General features: G+C 47.7%; 1 protein-coding gene across 7 annotated transcripts in view; it reads right to left on the bottom strand.

Moving 5' to 3' along the window:
- Positions 1-17,810, bottom strand: part of PEMT (phosphatidylethanolamine N-methyltransferase) — a 204,611-nt gene that overhangs the window by 16,388 nt on the left and 170,413 nt on the right. For all 7 annotated transcript variants that reach the window (XM_038763877.1, XM_038763878.1, XM_038763880.1 and 4 more), the window contains one exon: positions 5,647-5,758. In XM_038763877.1, the coding sequence (XP_038619805.1) occupies positions 5,647-5,758 (112 nt within the window). The remainder of the gene's footprint in view (positions 1-5,646; positions 5,759-17,810) is intronic.

Below are 17,810 nucleotides of genomic sequence, written 5' to 3'. Positions count from 1 at the left end.
TGCCCGTTAATGTCTGGCAAACCCGTGACTCCTTGTTTCGCCCATTAGACTGTGAGTTGTTTGGGGGCCAGGACTTTTTACTTCTCCTGCCTGTACTTAAATGCCTAGGACAGAGCCCTGCACAAAACAGGTGTGCAAATACTGATGATGATGATGATGATTGTTTTATATTACCTATTAAGTGCTTTCTATGTGCCAGGCACTGTACTAAGGGCTGGGATAGATTACAAGCTAGTCAGGTTGGATGCAGTCCCTGTCCCACATGGGGCTCACGGTATTAATCCCCATTTTGGAGATGAGATAACTGAGGCATGGAGAAGCTAAGTGAATTGCCCACCTCCCTTCTCTCCTCTACACTCCAGCCCACACACAACGCTCCTCTAGCGCTAACCTCCTCACTTTTCCTTGTTTTTGCCTGTCCTGCCGTCGACCCCTGGCCCATGTCCTACCTCTGGAATGCTCTCCCTCCTCACATCTGCCAAACTAGCACATGCCCTACTGAAAGCTCACCTCCTCCAGGAGGCCTTCCCAGCCTGAGCCCTTTTCCTCTGCACCTCCTTCCCTCCCCATCGTCCCAACTCCCTCCCTCTTGCTCAACCCCCCCCCCCACCCCAAAGCACTTGTGTATGTATTTATTATCTGATTTATTTTATTAATGATGTGGATATAGCTATAATTCTATTTATTTATAGTGATGCTATTGATGACTGTCTACCTGTTTTGTTCTGTTGTCTGTCTCCCCCCTTCTAGACTGTGAGCCTGTTGTTCGGTAGGGACCGTCTCTATATGTTACCGACTTGTACTTCCCAAGAGGTTAGTACAGTGCTCTGCACACAGTAAGCGCTCAATAAATACGATTGAATGAATGAATGAAGTGGCAGAGCTAGGATTAGAACCCAGGTCCTTTGATGCCCAGGCCCCCGCTCTTTCCACTAGGCCACACTGCTTCCCTATGATGATGATGAGGAGGAGGAGGAGGAGGAGGAAAACTGCTACTGGCACAGTGGACTTAAGGAATAGAATTTTAACCATCAACTGGAACAATCCCAGAGACCAGGATAAGAGACCATCATGTTAGCACTGCTTTCAGTTGGATGAGGTGAAGTATTACCTCATCTATAAAACTCAGAATGCATATCTAAAGGTCCTAGGCCTTAGAACTGGTTTGAAACCAAGGGGCAAATTCTGCTATTTGACAGCAGGGCCGAGTGAGCGGGCTCTAATTAGTGAACATCAAAACTGGAGCTTGAAAATACTCAGTTCCACATATTTCTCCTGGGCACAGCCTAGCTGGGCACACCAGACAGAGCAATGAACGAGGCTGATGAGCAGAGAAGCCACTTCTGCTTTTTTGTTCTGGAAGTAGCCAGTGAGTCGAATAGTCTCACGATTTATTTCTACAATTATCTGCTGATCCTGGCTCTGGCCTCGGGCTGGATCAAACTGGTTCTCTAAGGATGCTGGTTTAGCGGGGCGGGAGCGATAAGCCATGAAACCCTTTCCTGCCTCCTTCAAGTCGCGGCACTCGGGGAAGGTAAGGGGTCGAGAGCGATGGAAACTCACAACCCGTGTTTATTCCAGCGGTTAGCTACAAGGGCACGGCCTTGTAACCCAAGCTTTGCAAATAGCTCTGACTCCATCTTAGATGGGCACGGTATCTCCTGGGGTGGGATAAGGAGAGATAAAAGCGATTAATCTCCGTGTTCCCTCAGTCGAGGGGCTTTGGCTATTTCCAAACTGAAACAGAACCCAGGCAATGTGAGAAAAAAAGGGTTGGGATTGATCTGGTCCCTGGTGTTGGTGGGTGGGAGGGGAAGGGAAGGAAATCTTGGGGTCTCAGGCTTGGGACCTCATTTTTACTTTCAATCAGGGGAAAAAAAAATAGTTATTCACACCAACTAGGACTGTCCCTAGGCTGGAGAATCGGATGTTCAGACAAATGTTTGAGGTTGGACTTGGCTCTTTGGATAGAAATGCCCGAGCTATAACAACATGTCGACCGCCTTTGTTATACTGTACTCTCCCAAGCACTTAATAGAGTGCTCTGCACACAGTAAGCGCTCAGTAAATTTGATCGATTGATTGATAACATTGCTTTGGAAGATCTGCCCGAGCCTTGGTCTGGATAACTGGTCAGGTGGGAAAACTGATGTCTGGATAATGTGGTTTCTGCAAATGGGCACTGAAATAAGAATTTAGAAACTACACACTTCACTGGGGTGAAGGGAAAGGTATCCGAAACCTCTTAAACCAGGAAATCCTTGAGTGTCAGTAGATAAATAGGCCATATGTCTCCTCTGATACCTTTTCTCTTTCCCAAAGCATATATATATATATATATATATATATATACATTTCTCCCAGAAACAAGACGGTGAAAGTTGCAAACAAGATTTTAAAATAAATGTATAATCACCTTCTCCTTGCCCCCAGCTTTATGCACTCACTGGCTGCTGCTGAGCCCATAGCAGCTCCTCAATTTTCTCATTTCCCCAGAGGGCACAAAACCAGCGAGGGCCCCGGACAGTCAACCGATACACTATGGACTTTTAAGGACCCCGCTTATCCCATCCAGTTGCAGAGCGTGGGGAGTTGCTGGGGCGGGAGACAACCAACCCAATTCAGGCCAGAATTACTGGAGAATTCTCCTGGTTTTTGGTGCTGTGAGTGACCAGTGTGATTAGCAGCCAGAAGCATGGATTTTGAGAAAGAATTACTCCGTACGGGAGGAGGCTTGGGTTTCAGTGTCAGCCCTGACAGGGAATTGCTATGCTCCAATGTCACTGAACTTCCTGCACTTTAGCTCTGCCACCTGTAAAATGAGCAGAATGCCCAGGAGTATTCTCCGAACTCCTACATAATACGATTGAGAATACCTTTCTTCTAGGAAGCTCAGAGTAACTCTTGGAAATCTTATGAATGCCATTTAAAGGTGCCTGAAGAATTACAAGCACCTTTAACCGGCATTTATAAGATCTCCAAGGTGGCGGGGAAGGAAAGAGTTGTGGGAAAGCACGCATTTCACAGATCAGGAAACTGAGGCCCAAGTCCCTCAGTGCATCAGTGGCCACCTCCTGACTAGAGTACCATTTTCCAAACACTGGTTTACTCACTTATTTCTGAACGCTCATTGCTACTGCTTTCCTGCTCAGGTTCCCATCTCCACTATCTGCCACAGGTATATGGTGAGTTAGGGGCAGGAAATGTATGGCAAAAGAAAGAGCAGCAGTAGCAGTAATTCAGCAAGTGTATGCTTTCTGTCCGTGCTCCGGCGTCCTTGGAAAAATCCAAAATGGCAGCACCAAAGCCACTGGAGACCTATTTGGGGCATTCATTCATTCATTCAGTCGTATTTATCGAGCGCTTACTATGTGCAGAGCACTGTACTAAGTGCTTCGGAAGTACAAGTTGGGCACATCGGGAAACCGCCTTAGAATATGCTGCATCCCTTGCTTAGAGGGTCCATGGACGCTATGAAGAGAAGTGTTCTAGAAATGCATGAATGCTCAGTAGGTATTGCTGTGTTGGCTGTTTTTTCCATCTTGCAACAGTTCAGCTTGCGCTTTTCAAATTGAAACATGAATGCAATTCAGTCTGCCTGCCTCTGAGGGAGATGACTTCTTGGAACAAAATCATGCGAGGTGACATTAACCACATGTCAAAGTCCCTAAGTTCTCACAGCCTAGTTCTGCCCCCATTTTACAGATGGGGAAGCTGAGCTTGAAGGGGAATAGATCTGCCTAAAATCTGCCCCAAACTGAACGTCAAATGGCCGCTGGGAGGATGTTTGCCACTTTGTACCAGGCAAAAACGACTTCCCTTGAAGTCAGCATCTGCCAAGCTGGTATCGTGGTGCAAGGGAGCACCGTCAAACTGATTTCATTTGCTCTGTGCTTGCATTTATGAATTCATTTGTAACATACTTATTTGCTGCCATCCGCGTGCATTCTTATTTGCTTCAAAATGCATTTGCTAATGTTTTTTGCATATATACTTGCAGTCATGCTCTAGTTCTGATTTCATGAATTTGCCTTTTTTACATTTACATGCTTTGCAAAGAACATGTTATTAACATAAATCTAGTACATTCGCCTCTGAACTGCAGCCTCGCGGACCCTCCTGACTCCATGAGCTTAAGTGGAAGAGAAACGGACCTTTGGTGGCTGAGACTAACGGGCTTCGCTGCATATCTCTCTGGGTCTGGGATAGGCAGTTGAAATGATCAGCATCGCTCATCAGCAAGAAGCTGTTCTGACATGAGTGACTTCCCAGCAGGTGCCTGGGAGCTGAAAACGGAGTCGTTTCCCCTGATCAAGCTCTTTCCCCCTCAGGTTACGAGCGTGGACATGCCCCACGGTACGGCCCTGAGGCCCCAATCTGGTGTACGGGCTGTGGGGTTTATAGTCAAACAGCAAGAGCCTCTTTCTGGCCTTTGGGAGGCTTCTCTGAATGGACCGGGCCTCGAGCAAGCCCCAGTATGGGCCCCTGTCACTGCATCGAGCCATCCCGGGGGTTCTGCTGCTTTGTCAGTTTCGATTTTCCTGTCAGTCCCGCAGAGGCCTCATTAATTTCCACTTGGAGGCTAACCGGGAGAGGAGAAAGCAGTGGGACGGCTCAGCGCGAGGAGGGCCGTGTCCTGAAGATGGTCCATCGCCCCTCATTCTTCTCCTCAGTCCCCGGGACCTGTACCGTCTCTCAGACTGCCGAGGCAGAGCCTCGTTCGGGGGAACCAGCCGTTCTGGCTTTCTGGGCCCTTCTGCTGGGTGAGGGCCCAGAGAGAGGCTTTGGATGCACCATTGCAGATCTCCCTCTGCGGGCCCAGGAGAAAACCAGGGATTCTCACGCTACTCATGCCCCCTTGTCCAACCACAACCATCCCAGTCAAGGAAGGGGATGTGCCCAACTGGGCTACATCAAAGGCCCCGTAAAGGAGGAACAAAAGCCCAGGCCAGGCTCCCGGACGCCGCTCCACCCAAATCAACGCCGTCTGAGAACGAGTGGTGGGGAAGACGGAGAGGAGAGACGGCGGGCCAGACCGGGGCCACAAAACAAACACCAGCATTAAAGCTGATGGGGCGACTCTTCCTGGGAGAACGTCATTTCAGGGCTGGGTTTTCTTCAGCTCCTTAGAGAAATGACCATATTGGCCATAATTCCGTACACAAAATGAGCCCCTGTGTCTGTTCCCATACTACCAGGTGGCCTGACAGTGGCTTTGACCACCCAGCAGCTGGCCTGGGCCCTGGGCTTGTATGGTGGGATTGTGGCAAGAGGACCACAGTACTTATTTGGCCAGGCAACACCTGTTCTCAACTCTTGCCCGGCCGTTCTGGTTTACCGGCCCCAAAATGCCCCGTGACTGCTTATGCAGTCACTCTGGGAAGGCAACGCTCTTGATGATCCAACAGACAGATCCGGCTTTGCTGTCGCCTATTAGAAGCTTTCTACCTTCCACCACGGAATGAGGAATGGCCTCAACCCAAACTTTGAACAGGATCAGACTCGACTCAAGAGTTTGGCGGCTGAGCCGTGGCCCCGGCATCCACAGGCGTGTGTTGCAACCTCCCTCCTCTGCAGTGGTTCCTCCCGCTTCCCCTCCTCCACCCGCCCCCAGCCAGGTGTGAGCCCTGGGGCTTCCATACTCACATGATGGACCAACCTAGGTAGTTGGCGGTGCTCCCCCAGTACATGGGATTATCCAAGACATTGAATGGGAACTTCGTCACTTTCGCATCCATCAGGATGCCGAAGTAATCTCCTGTGGACAGGAAATGGGAGAATGGGGTGAGGGCTGAGGACTCACCTCCTTGGCCCCTGGGGGCCCCTAAGTAACTGCTCGATCCACTGTGCTCTTCCTAGTCTCAGAACAACCCTCCAGCTCCCCAGAGGGGACCCTGGGCCCACCTCTTGCAGTGTAGCGGGACTCTCTGTCGAATGGCCCTTCCTTAACCTTCCAAATGGTCCCAGAATAATAATAATAATGATGGGATTTATTAAGCGCTATGTGCAAAGCACTGTTCTAAGCACTGGGGAATTTACAAGGTGATCAGGTTGTCCCACGTGGGGCTCACAGTCTTAATCCCCATTTTACAGAGGAGGTAACTGAGGCCCAGAGAAATGAAGTGACTTGCCCAAAGTCACACAGCTGACCAGTGGCAGGGCCGGGATTTGAACCGATGACCTCTGACTTCAAAGCCCGGGCTCTTTCCGCTGAGCCACGCTGCTTCCCTACTTCCCAAGCGCTTAGTACAGTGCTCTGCACACAGTAAGCGCTCGATAAATACGACGGAATGAATGAACGAATGAATGAAGCACTGTTCTAAGCGCTGGGGGGTTACAAGGTGATCAGGTTGCCCCCCGCGGGGCTCACAGTCTTCATCCCCGTTTTACGGAGGAGGTAACTGAGGCCCAGAGAAGTGAAGTGACTTGCCCAAAGTCACACAGCTGACAAGTGCGTCCACTAAGTACCCACATCAGAGCAGAAGGGCCTGCTTTCTGGGGCCCCCTGAAGTGCCCAGAGATGGCACTGATCCTGGAATTTCCCAGGGCCCCTCCCGGGAATGCTATCCAAGGCAGAAATCTAGGCCTTGTCTGCCCCAGGCCCAGGCCAGTCCAGCCTCCAAGAATCACAAAGCCGGGGACTCGGACCCAACCCCATCTCATCACGTGAGGCGTCTACAGAAAACCTCCTCAGGGCCCTACGTGGCCCCTCAGTGGAAAGAGCACAGGCTTTGGAGTCGGAGGCTATGGGTTCGAATCCCAGCTCCGCCAACTGTCAGCTGTGGGACCTTGGACAAGTCACGTAACTTCTCTGTGCCTCAGTTACCTCATCCGTCAAATGGGGATTAAAACTGTGGGCCCCTGTTGGGACAACCTGATCACCTTGTGACCTCCCCAGTGCTTAGAACAGTGCTTTGCACATGGTAAGTGCTTAACAAATACCATTATTATTATTACTCCCAACATCCAACACCACTCAAACAGGTTCCCAGGAAAATCAGAACATGAAAGAAGGGTGCAGATCTCAATAAAGGCCCATTGCCTCATTTAATCAGAACTATCCTGAGTTCCTTTTGGTCCCTTGGGACCTGGGAGGAATTCCTTATGCCCCCGGCCTTGCACCCTAATGAATAACTTTCCCTGCATTACTAAACCTCACTCTTCTGTCCCACCCAATGCACGCCAGCAGCTGCTTTGCCCACGAGGCAGGGATCTGTCAGTGATTCGATTGTTTGGGCCTCAGCAGGCCGGGCCAGGAGTGTGCCCTCTGAGGAGAGGGATACGTGTTTATAAACGGGAGATAATAACGACGGTACTTGCGAAGCGCTTACTATGTGCCGAGCACGGTTCTAAGAGCTGGAGTAGATACAGGGTAATCAGGTTGTCCCATGTGGTGCTCACAGTCTCAATCCCCATTTTACAGTTGAGGGAACTGAAGCCCAGAGAAGTGAAATGACACGCCCCACTGCAGACATGTGGCGGAGCCGGGATTAGAACCCACGACCTCTGACTCCCAAACCCGGGCTCTTTCCACTGAGCCACGCTGCTTCTTTGTCTGTCTCCCCATTTAGACTATAAGCTTGTGGGTAGGGAACGGGGCTACCAACTCTGTTGTACTGTACTCCCCCACAACCGCTGAGTACAGTGCTCTGCACACAGTAAGTGCTTAATAAATACCACTGAGTGACCCCCCGCCAACATGTGGCCTACTAAAAACAGCAAGGGCTGGCGAGTCAGAAGGACCTGGATTCTAATCTCAGTTCCGTCACTTGTCTGCCGAGTGATCTTCGGCAAGTCATTTAAGCGCTTAGTACAGTGCTCTGCACATAGTAAGCTCTCAATAAATATGATTGATGATTTAATTTCTACGTGCCTTAGTTACCTCATTTGTAAAAAGGGGGCTAAGACAGTGAGCTCTATGTGGGGCTTGTACTTCCCAACTTGTACTTCCCAAGCGCTTAGTACAGTGCTCTGCACACAGTAAGTGCTCAACAAATACGATTGATTGATTGTCCAACCTGATTATCTTGTATCTACCTCCTTCCCCTCCCCACAGCACCTGTACATACGTTTGTACAGATTTATTACTCTACTTATTTTACTTGTACATATTTACTATTCTATTTATTTTGTTAATAATGTGCACCTAGCTTTATTTCTATTTATTCTGATGACACCTGTCCACATGTTTTGTTTTGTTGTCAGTCTCCCCCTTCTAGACTGCGAGCCTGTTGTTGGGTAGGGACCGTCTCTATATGCTGCCAACTTGTACTTCCCGAGTGCTTAGTACAGTGCTCTGCACACAGTAAGCGCTCAATAAATACGATTGAATGAATGAATGAATCTACCATAGTGCTTGGCACATAGTCAGCACTTAACAAATACCATTAAAACAAAAAAGGAAGCCCAGAGAAGGGGCCTGTGCCACCACAAGAAGGAGCTGGGAGCAGAGGGGGCAGGTGGATGAGGATGGTGGGCACTCTGCCCTTGTATTTAGTAGACGTCCCTTCCCCAGTGGGATGGGGTGGCTGGGAATTACTCCCCCAGCCCCACCATCCCACCCCCAGAGCTCCTGGACCCCACCCTGGAGATAAACTTTGGTTCCTTCCCTTATTTACATTAGTAATTGGTTGCTTATTAGAGTTTTGCAATCGCTCAATGTACGGTCGTCTGTGTGCACGTCCCGTTCTCGGTCAGGGGAAACAATATTCAAGGGCATTTGTTCCACCTTCCCCTTCCAAACTTGTTCCAGGCGAGGCCAGGGGAGTGTTAATCATCATCATCATCAATCATATTTATTGAGCTCTTACTATGTGCAGAGCACTGTACTAAGCGCTTGGGAAGTACAAATTGGCAACATATAGAGACAGTCCCTACCCAACAGTGGGCTCACAGTCTAAAACAGTCTGTTAACAGTCTTAACAGTCTGTTAATCTTGGGGAACATGGCTGGGAGAGGGAGCCACAGAGAAAAGAAACTTGCTTCTCTGCTGCCTGCTCTCCTTTCTCCAGGCACTGCTACATTACAGCGTCTCCTCTGCTCCTCTCCGAAGAGCAGACGCGGAAAACTGCGTACAAGGACGGGGTGACAAATGAGCCTCGCTCCAAGACGGGAAATGAGGACGCAATCAACCAAGGGAATTGTAGTGCATGCAAAATGAGAAAGGCCTGTGGGTGTGAAAACCCTGCAAAGAAAATCTTCTCAAGTGCTATAGCATTCGGAATAAACCTCAAACTTCCCCTTCCTCCCACCTTCCTCAGGACTTTATACGGCATCGGGTGTTTTCAGAGTGCTCGCCGATCAATCGTTCATTAGTCAGAGTGCTCTCCAATCAATCATTCATTATCTTAACCTCAACGCTTTCCTATGAAATCCTCAATGAATATTTATAGAGTGCTCTGGTGGGCAGTGGTGGCTGGCACTTTGGAGGCGGGGATTCGAGTCTCAAAGCCGCTCGGCAAGTTAGAGATGAGGTCAGAAATGAGCAAGATGAAATTCGAGAAGGACAAGTGTGGAGGAAGTGCGTCCGAGGAAGAAAACTGATAGGCAGGCATCGCTGACCGGATTACGTCCAAACTGAGCAATCGGTCAATCTATCGTATTTATTAACAGTAATAATAACCGTGGTATTTGCTAAGTGCTATGTGCCAGGCACTGTTCTAAGCGCTGGGGTAGACACAAGGTTATCGGGTTGGGCACAGTCCCTGTCAATCAATCAATCAATCGTATTTATTGAGCGCTTACTGTGTGCAGAGCACTGGACTAAGCGCTTGGGAAGTACAAGTTGGCAACATATAGAGACAGTCCCTACCCAACAGTGGGCTCACAGTCTAAAAGGGGGAGACAGAGAACAAAACCAAACATACTAACAAAATAAAATAAATAGAATAGATACGGACAAGTAAAATAAATAGAGTAATAAATACGTACAAACATATATACGGGTGTTGTGGGGAAGGGAAGGAGGTAAGATGAGAGGGATGGAGTGGGGATGAGGGGGAGAGGAAGGAAGGGGCTCAGTCTGGGAAGGCCTCCTGGAGGAGGTGAGCTCTCAGTAGGGCCAACATAGGGCTCACAGCCTTAATCCCCATTTTACAGACGAAGGAACTGAGGCACAGAGGAGTGAAATGCCTTCCCCAAGGTCACAGAGCAGACAGGTGGTAGGGCCGGGATTAGAACCCAGGTCCTTATTGAGTGCTTACCATGGGCCGCACACTATATTAAGTACTTGGGATGACGATGATTATATTTATTAAAAGCTTACTACGTGCCAAGCACTGTACTAAGCGCTGGGGTAGATACAAGATCATCAGGTTCCAATTAAGCCTAACAGTCTAAGAGGGAGAACAGGATTAAACCCCCACTTTGCAAATGAGGGAACTGAGGGCCAGAGAATTTAAGTGACTTTCCCAAGGTCACACAGCAAGCAAGTGGCAGAGGTGGGATTTCAACAGAGGTCTTCTGACTCCCGAGCCCAGGCTCTTTCCACTAGGCTACACTGCTCAGAATCCAATATAACAATATATCAGCGTTGGTAGACGCGGAAAGGGATCTAAGAGTTATGAGCCTCAAGTGGGATAGGAACTGTGTCACTCATTCAGTTGTATTTTTTGAGCACTTACAGTGTGCAGAGCACCATACGAAGCGCTTGGGAGAATACAACAATAAACATACACAATTCATTCAATCGTATTTATTGAGCGCTTACTGTGTGCAGAGCACTGTACTAAGCGCTTGGGAAGTACAAGTTGGCAACATATAGAGACGGTCCCTACCCAACAGTGGGCTCACAGTCTAGAAACACAATGAGCTTACAGTCTGGTATCTATCCCAGTTCTCAGCACAGTGCTTGGCATGCAGTCGGCATTTAATAAATACCATCACTAGAGATGCAGCGTGGCTCAGTGGAAAGAGTACGGGCTTTGGAGTCAGAGCTCATGGGTACAAATCCCGGCTCCACCAATTGTCAGCTGTGTGACTTTGGGCAAGTCACTTAACTTCTCTGTGCCTCTGTTCCCTCATCTGTAAAATGGGGATTCATTCATTCATTCAATCGTATTTATTGAGCGCTTACTGTGTGCAGAGCACTGTACTAAATGCTTGGGAAGTATAAGTTGGCAACATTGTTAAATGCCAAGCCTTAATCGTCAATCTATGGTATTTATTAACAGTAATAATAACTGTGGTATTTGCTAAGTGCTACGTGCCACACACTGTTCTAAGCACTGCGGTAGACACAAGGTCATCGGGTTGGGCATAGTCCCTGTCCAACATAGGGCTCACGGCCTTAATCCCTATTTTACAGACAAAGGAACTGAGGCACAGAGAAGTGAAATGCCTTGCCCAAGGTCACAGAGCAGACAGGTGGTAGAGCTGGGATCAGGGGATTAAGACTGTGAGCCCCACGTGGGACAACCTGATCACCTTGTAACCCCCCAGCGCTTAGAACAGTGCTTTGCACATAGTAAGCGCTTAACAAATACCATCATTATTATTATTATTATTAACACTCCACTAATGAGTTGCACAGAGCAGTGCCACCACTGAGAAACAGGTGACATCCAGGAGGCCTTCCCAGACTGAGCCCCTTCCTTCCTCTCCCCCTCGTCCCCCGCTCCATCCCCCTCATCTTACCTCCTTCCCTTCCCCACAGCACCTGTATATATGTATATATGTTTGTACATATTTATTACTCTATTTATTAATTTATTTATTTTACTTGTACACATCTATTCTATTTATTTTATTTTATTTTATTTTGTTAGTATGTTTCGTTTTGTTCTCTGTCTCCTCCTCTTAGACTGTGAGCCCACTGTTGGGTAGGGACTGTCTCTATATGTTGCCAACTTGTACTTCCCAAGTGCTTAGTACAGTGCTCTGCACACAGTAAGCGCTCAATAAATACGATTGATTGATTGATTGATTGATCGAGAAAGGGGAATCTAAACAAGAGGAATCAAGTGGCAATCTTCTTACTGCAACCGGCACCGGAAAGGTCTCCATGCCTGGGCCTGGCTCTGGGCTCCAGGTTTAGGATCTAAACTACGGGGACACAGCGTAGAATAAGGGAAAGAGCATGGGCCTGGAGTCAGAGGAAAAGGATTCTAATCCCAGCTCCACAACTTCCCTGCTGTGTAACCTTGGGCAAGTCTCTTACCTTCTCTGCGTCCCTGCTTCTTCATCTGTAAAATGGAAATAAAATACCTGTTCTCCCTCTCAGACTGTGGACCCCACGTGAGACAGGGACTTGATTATCTTTTTTCTAGCCTTGCTCTCAGCACAGTGCTCGAAACAGAGACTAACTGCCTAAAAAATACTATTATTATTATTATTGTTAGCAGTAGTAGTATTGCCCTTGTCTTCTCTCTTCTCCCAGGTCAACCAAAATGACTGGGGAAAAAACAATTCAAACACAATGCACAAAACTGGGAAGAAGAAACTGATATTTTCCTCTGCATTCTTGTTCGAAGCCTTGGCTTTTGCCTATTTGTGTCACTGCGGTCTTTCTTTAGAGTGTCCCCTCCTTTAAGAGCAAGGGCTACATCTTTTTAGACGAACTCTAACAACCTGCACGGCACTGTACACCCTGACACAATATAATTTGATGATTACAGTCTCGCTCCAATTCCTTTAACAATGCCTCTAGACAACAGGCTGTATTACTGAACTGCAAAGTGGTATTTTAGACGGATATTTGCCATTTCTCCTGATGCAAACCGAATAAGAGGCACCGACGAGTGTTCTCAATGAACACATTATACACAGAGTCTTTGGCTTTTGTACTGGTTCCATTTAAGAGCTATTTTCTTCTCGGGGTTATTCAGGAAGTAAAAAGTGTACCAAGCCCTTGGAATCCTAAGGGGGCTGTGCATTTAATGTCTTTTTTCCACCTCCACAAATTCTCCTGCAGGGCCAGTTAATACACACCCTTCACCAGGCATTTACCCAACAGGAGAATGGAGCAGTCAATGTTCCCCAGTGATATGATTCCAGTGTTGGAAGGCTGGAAGGCATGGGGTCTCCTAAAAGTGCTTTTATTCTCATTCGCTTCTGGTCCCCTGAGGGAATCCATTGCCTACTGATAGAGGGTTGAGACTGAGCCCATGCTGTTGGCCTTTTTCCCTTGATTTTACTTCATGGCCTGCCGCCTCCTTCTTTTTTGGGGTCTCCTACTGCCTTCCACACGCATGCAGATACTCTGGTCGACTCCTCCGGCCCCTCATCTGTAACTTCTTCCCCCGATGTACACGGTCTCAGAGCCCCACAAGGCTTTTGGAGCCCATGCCATCCCAAGAATAATTTGTGCACACTGAGACTCCTACTGTGGGTCTTCAGTGCAGAATGGGAACTATTCTGTTTTCTCTGATTTTCTCCACTGGGATGAAATGTAACGCGGCTGCGAAGGTTTGCTCTAAGCATTACGGGTGGATGTTGGAATGGGGAAGCCTACCTGGTAGAGATGGGATTTCAGGAAGGTTTTGAAGATGGACAGAGCTGTGGCCGGCCGAAAGTGACGGGGGAGTGAGGTCCAGGCTAGGAGAAGGGTGTGGATGAGGGATTGGAAGAGGGAAGAGTCAAAATCAATCAATCAATCGCATTTATTGAGCGCTTACTGTGTGCAGAGCACTTTACTAAGCGCTTGGGAAGTACAAGTTGGCAACATCTAAAGACGGTCCCTACCCAACAGTGGGCTCACAGTCTAGAAGGGGGAGACAGAGAACAAAACCAAACATATTAACAAAATAAAATGAATAGATATGTACAAGTAAAATTGAGTAATAAATATGTACAAACATATATACATATATACAGGTGCTGTGGGGAAGGGAAGGAGGTAAGGCAGGGGGGATGGAGAAGGGGAGGAGGGGGTATCATCATCATTATCACCAATGGTATTTACTGAGTGTCTACTGAGTGCAGAACATTGTACTAAGCGCTTAGGAGAGTACAACAGAAGCAGAACCATGATCATTTCAGAAGCATCAATCTGATAGGATGGACAGACTGTAAAAGAGACTGTAAAATCCTCTACTAGAATGCAAACTCCTTGAGGGCAGGGATGGGGTCTACCAACTCTTTTGTATTGTTGTCCTCTCCCAAGTGCTTAGAACAGTGTGCTGCACCCGGTTACTGCTCAATGAAAACCACTGACTGTTGGATGCTATTCTATTTATTTTATTTTGTTAATATGTTTTGTTTTGTTGTCTGTCTCCCCCATCTAGACTGTGAGCCCGCTGTCGGGTAGGGACCGTCTCTATATGTTGCCAACTTGTACTTCCCAGGCGCTTAGTACAGTGCTCTGCACACAATAAGCGCTCAATAAATATGATTGAATGAATGAATGAATGACAGGCAAAAATCGTTTACCTCGGCCCGACTTCTATTCAGGTAAGGGATGAGGCTTGAGATGAACAACTGTGACTGAACAACTAATAACTCAACTGATTTTTATTTTTAGACCTAATCAGAGAAGCAGCATGACTCAGTGGAAAGAGCTCGGGCTTTGGAGTCAGAGGTCATGGGTTCAAATCCCGGCTCCGCCACTTGTCAGCTGTGTGACTTTGGGCGAGTCACTTCACTTCTCTGGGCCTCAGTTCCCTCATCTGGAAAATGGGGATTAAGTCTGTGAGCCCCATGTGGGACAACTTGATTACCTTGTATCTACCCCAGTGCTTAGAACAGTGCTTTGCACATAGTAAGCACTTAATAAATGCCATCATCATCATCATCATTAAAGCTTCTTTTGGGCAACCTAGTGTGAATTACCCAAAGAATGACACTTTTTTATCAGCCTTTCCTTGGGTTCCAGCATAGTTCTTCTATCTCATTTCTGCAGCTATATTAAAGAAGCAACTCATAATCAACAGAAGCAGTGTGGCTCAGTGGAAAGAGCCCGGGCTTGGGAGTCAGAGGTCACGGGTTCTAATCCCGGCTCCACCATTTATCAGCTGTGTGACTTTGGGCAAGTCACTTAACTTCTCTGGGCCTCAGTTACCCATCTGTAAAATGGGAATTAAGACCGTGAGCCCCATGTGGGACAACCTGATCACCTTGTATCTACCCCAGCACTTAGAATAGTGCTTTGCACATACTAAATGCTTAACAAATACCTTCGTTATTATTATTATCAACAAGGGAGTCCAGCAGTGTGGCTTAGTGGATAGACCATCGGCCTGGGAGTTGGAAGGACCCGGGTTCTAATCCCGGCTCCGCCACATGTCTGCTGTGTGGCCTTAGAGGCGTGTCACTTTACTTCTTTCAGCCTCAGTTTCCTCATCTGCAAGCCAGCGCTTAGAACAGTGCTTTGTGCATAGAAAGCGCTTAACAAATGCCATTATTATTGTTATTATTATTATGTGGGACAGGGACTGAATCCAATCTGAATATCTCATATCTACTCCAGCGCTTAGAACAGTGCTTGCCACATGGAAAACACGTAATGAATACCGCAAAAAAATGAGTTCCAACGGGGCAGCGACACCCAACAGATGCAAAGTGAAGTGGGAAGAAAGGAGAACTGTGTTTCAGCGTGGCTCAGTGGAAAGAGCCCGGGCTTTGGAGTCCGAGGTCATGGGTTCAAATCCTGGCTCCCCCAACTGTCAGCTGTGTGACTTTGGGCAAATCACTTCACTTCTCTGTGCTTCAGTTACCTCATCTGGAAAATGGGGATTAAGACTGTGAGCCCCGAGTGGGACAGCCTGATCACCTTGTAACCTCCCCAGTGTTTACAACAGTGTTTTGCACACAGTAAGCGCTTAATAAATGCCATCATTATTATTATTATTATTATTTCAGGTACAGATGTATGAAAGAGGGTCTCTGAGTTTACGCCCTGTTTTACAGATGAGATAACTGAGGCCCAAAGAAGTGCCCAAGATCACACAGCAGACAAGTGGCAGAGGCAGGACTAGAACCCAGGTCCTTCTGACTCTCAGGCCTGGGCTCTATCCACTAGGCCACACTGCTCCTCTGACACATTCCCTGCTCACGACAAGCTTGAGGCAATGTGAGGCGCTGCATTTTTACAGCAGGCTCACAGAGAGGAGCACAATAACAAAGAGCAATAATAATAATAATAATGATAACGGCATTTCTTAAGCGCTTCCTATGTGCGAAGCACCGTTCTAAGCGCTGGGGGGGATACAAGGCGATCAGGTTGTCCCACGTGGGGCTCACAGTCTTCAACCCCATTTTACAGATGAGGGCACTGAGGCCCAGAGAAGTGAAGTGACTTGCCCAAAGTCACCCAGCTGACAAGCGGCGGTGCCAGGATTAGAACCCATGACCTCTGGCTCCCAAGCCCGGGCTTTTTCCACTGAGCCACCTGCTTCTCTGTGTTAAGGGAGGCCTGGCGGGATTGGGAGCCTGTAGGGAAATCCGAAGCTGGGAGATGTTTTGAACATCAGGTAGGGGGAAACAGCCAAAAAAAAAAAGCAGTTGATTGATTCATTCATTCATTCAATCGTATTTATTGAGCGCTTACTGTGTGCAGAGCACTGTACTAAGCGCTTGGGAAGTACAAGTCGGCACATATAGAGACGGTCCCTACCCAACAACGGGATCACAGTCTAGAAGGGGGAGACAGACAACAAAACAAGCAGACATCTTATTAGGTATATATATTTACTAAGTGACTGCTTTAAAACAACTCCGTGAGTGTCTTGATAACAGGGAGCGAGAGCGCCTACATTTAAAACTCCAAGCAGAAGAAAGAGAAAAAGAAAGCAAGCAGAGCTGGACTCAGTTCAGCAAGCTTAGAGAAGCAGCGTGGCTCAGTGGAAAGAGTACAGGCTTGGGAGACGGAAGTCATGGGTTCTAATCCCGACCGTGCCAACTGTCAGCTGGGTGACTTTGGGCAAGCCACTTCACTTCTCTGGGCCTCAGTTGCCTCATCTGTAAAATGAGGATTAAGGGTGTGAGCCCCCCGTGGGACAACCTGATCACCTTGTCACCTCCCCAGCGCTTAGAACGGTGCTTTGCACATAGTAAGCGCTTAATAAATGCCATCATTATTATTCCAGGGAACAGCAAATAAAGTGTTAACTTAGGAGCCTGGAGCTTTTTTTTCTCCAAATGTAGCTCTGCTTTTGGTCTCAGGTTCTGAGGAAACAGTTCCACTGGCCAAGTCACCCACTCAGGACGAATATCATTTTATAACGATGGTATTTGTTAAGCGCTTACTATGTGCCAAGCACTGTTCTAAGCGCTGGAGTAGACACAGGGCAATCAGGTTGTCCCACGTGGGGCTCACACTTTTAATTCCCATTTTACAGATGAGGTAACTGAGGCACAGAGACGTGACTTGCCCAAGGTCACACAGCAGACATGTGGCAGAGGTGGGATGCCTCTCAATCCATCAAACAGTTAATTAATGGTATTCCTTGAGTGCTTACTGTGTGCAGAGCACTGTTCTAAGTGCTTGGGAGGGGACAATAGATTAGTGGTAATAATGACAACAACAACAATAATAACGATAATAAATTGTGATATTTGTGAAGTGAGCCCACTGTTGGGTAGGGACTGTCTCTCTATGTTGCCAACTTGTACTTCCCAAGCGCTTAGTACAGTGCTCTGCACACAGTAAGCACTCAATCAATACGATTGATTGATTGATTGATTGATTCAATCGTATTTATTGAGCACTTACTGTGTGAAAAGCCACTTGGGGCTCACAGTCTAAATAGGAGGGAGAACAGATATGTTTGATTGTGCAGATGAGAGAATCAATCAATCAGGTATTTACTGAGCACTTACTATGTGCAGAGCACTGAACTGAGCACTTGGGAGAATACAACAGAGATGGCAGACAC

The sequence above is a fragment of the Tachyglossus aculeatus genome, chromosome 21 (genome assembly GCF_015852505.1).
Source record: "Tachyglossus aculeatus isolate mTacAcu1 chromosome 21, mTacAcu1.pri, whole genome shotgun sequence".
NCBI lineage: Eukaryota > Metazoa > Chordata > Mammalia > Monotremata > Tachyglossidae > Tachyglossus > Tachyglossus aculeatus.
This window is presented reverse-complemented; position numbering and strand designations above follow the sequence as displayed.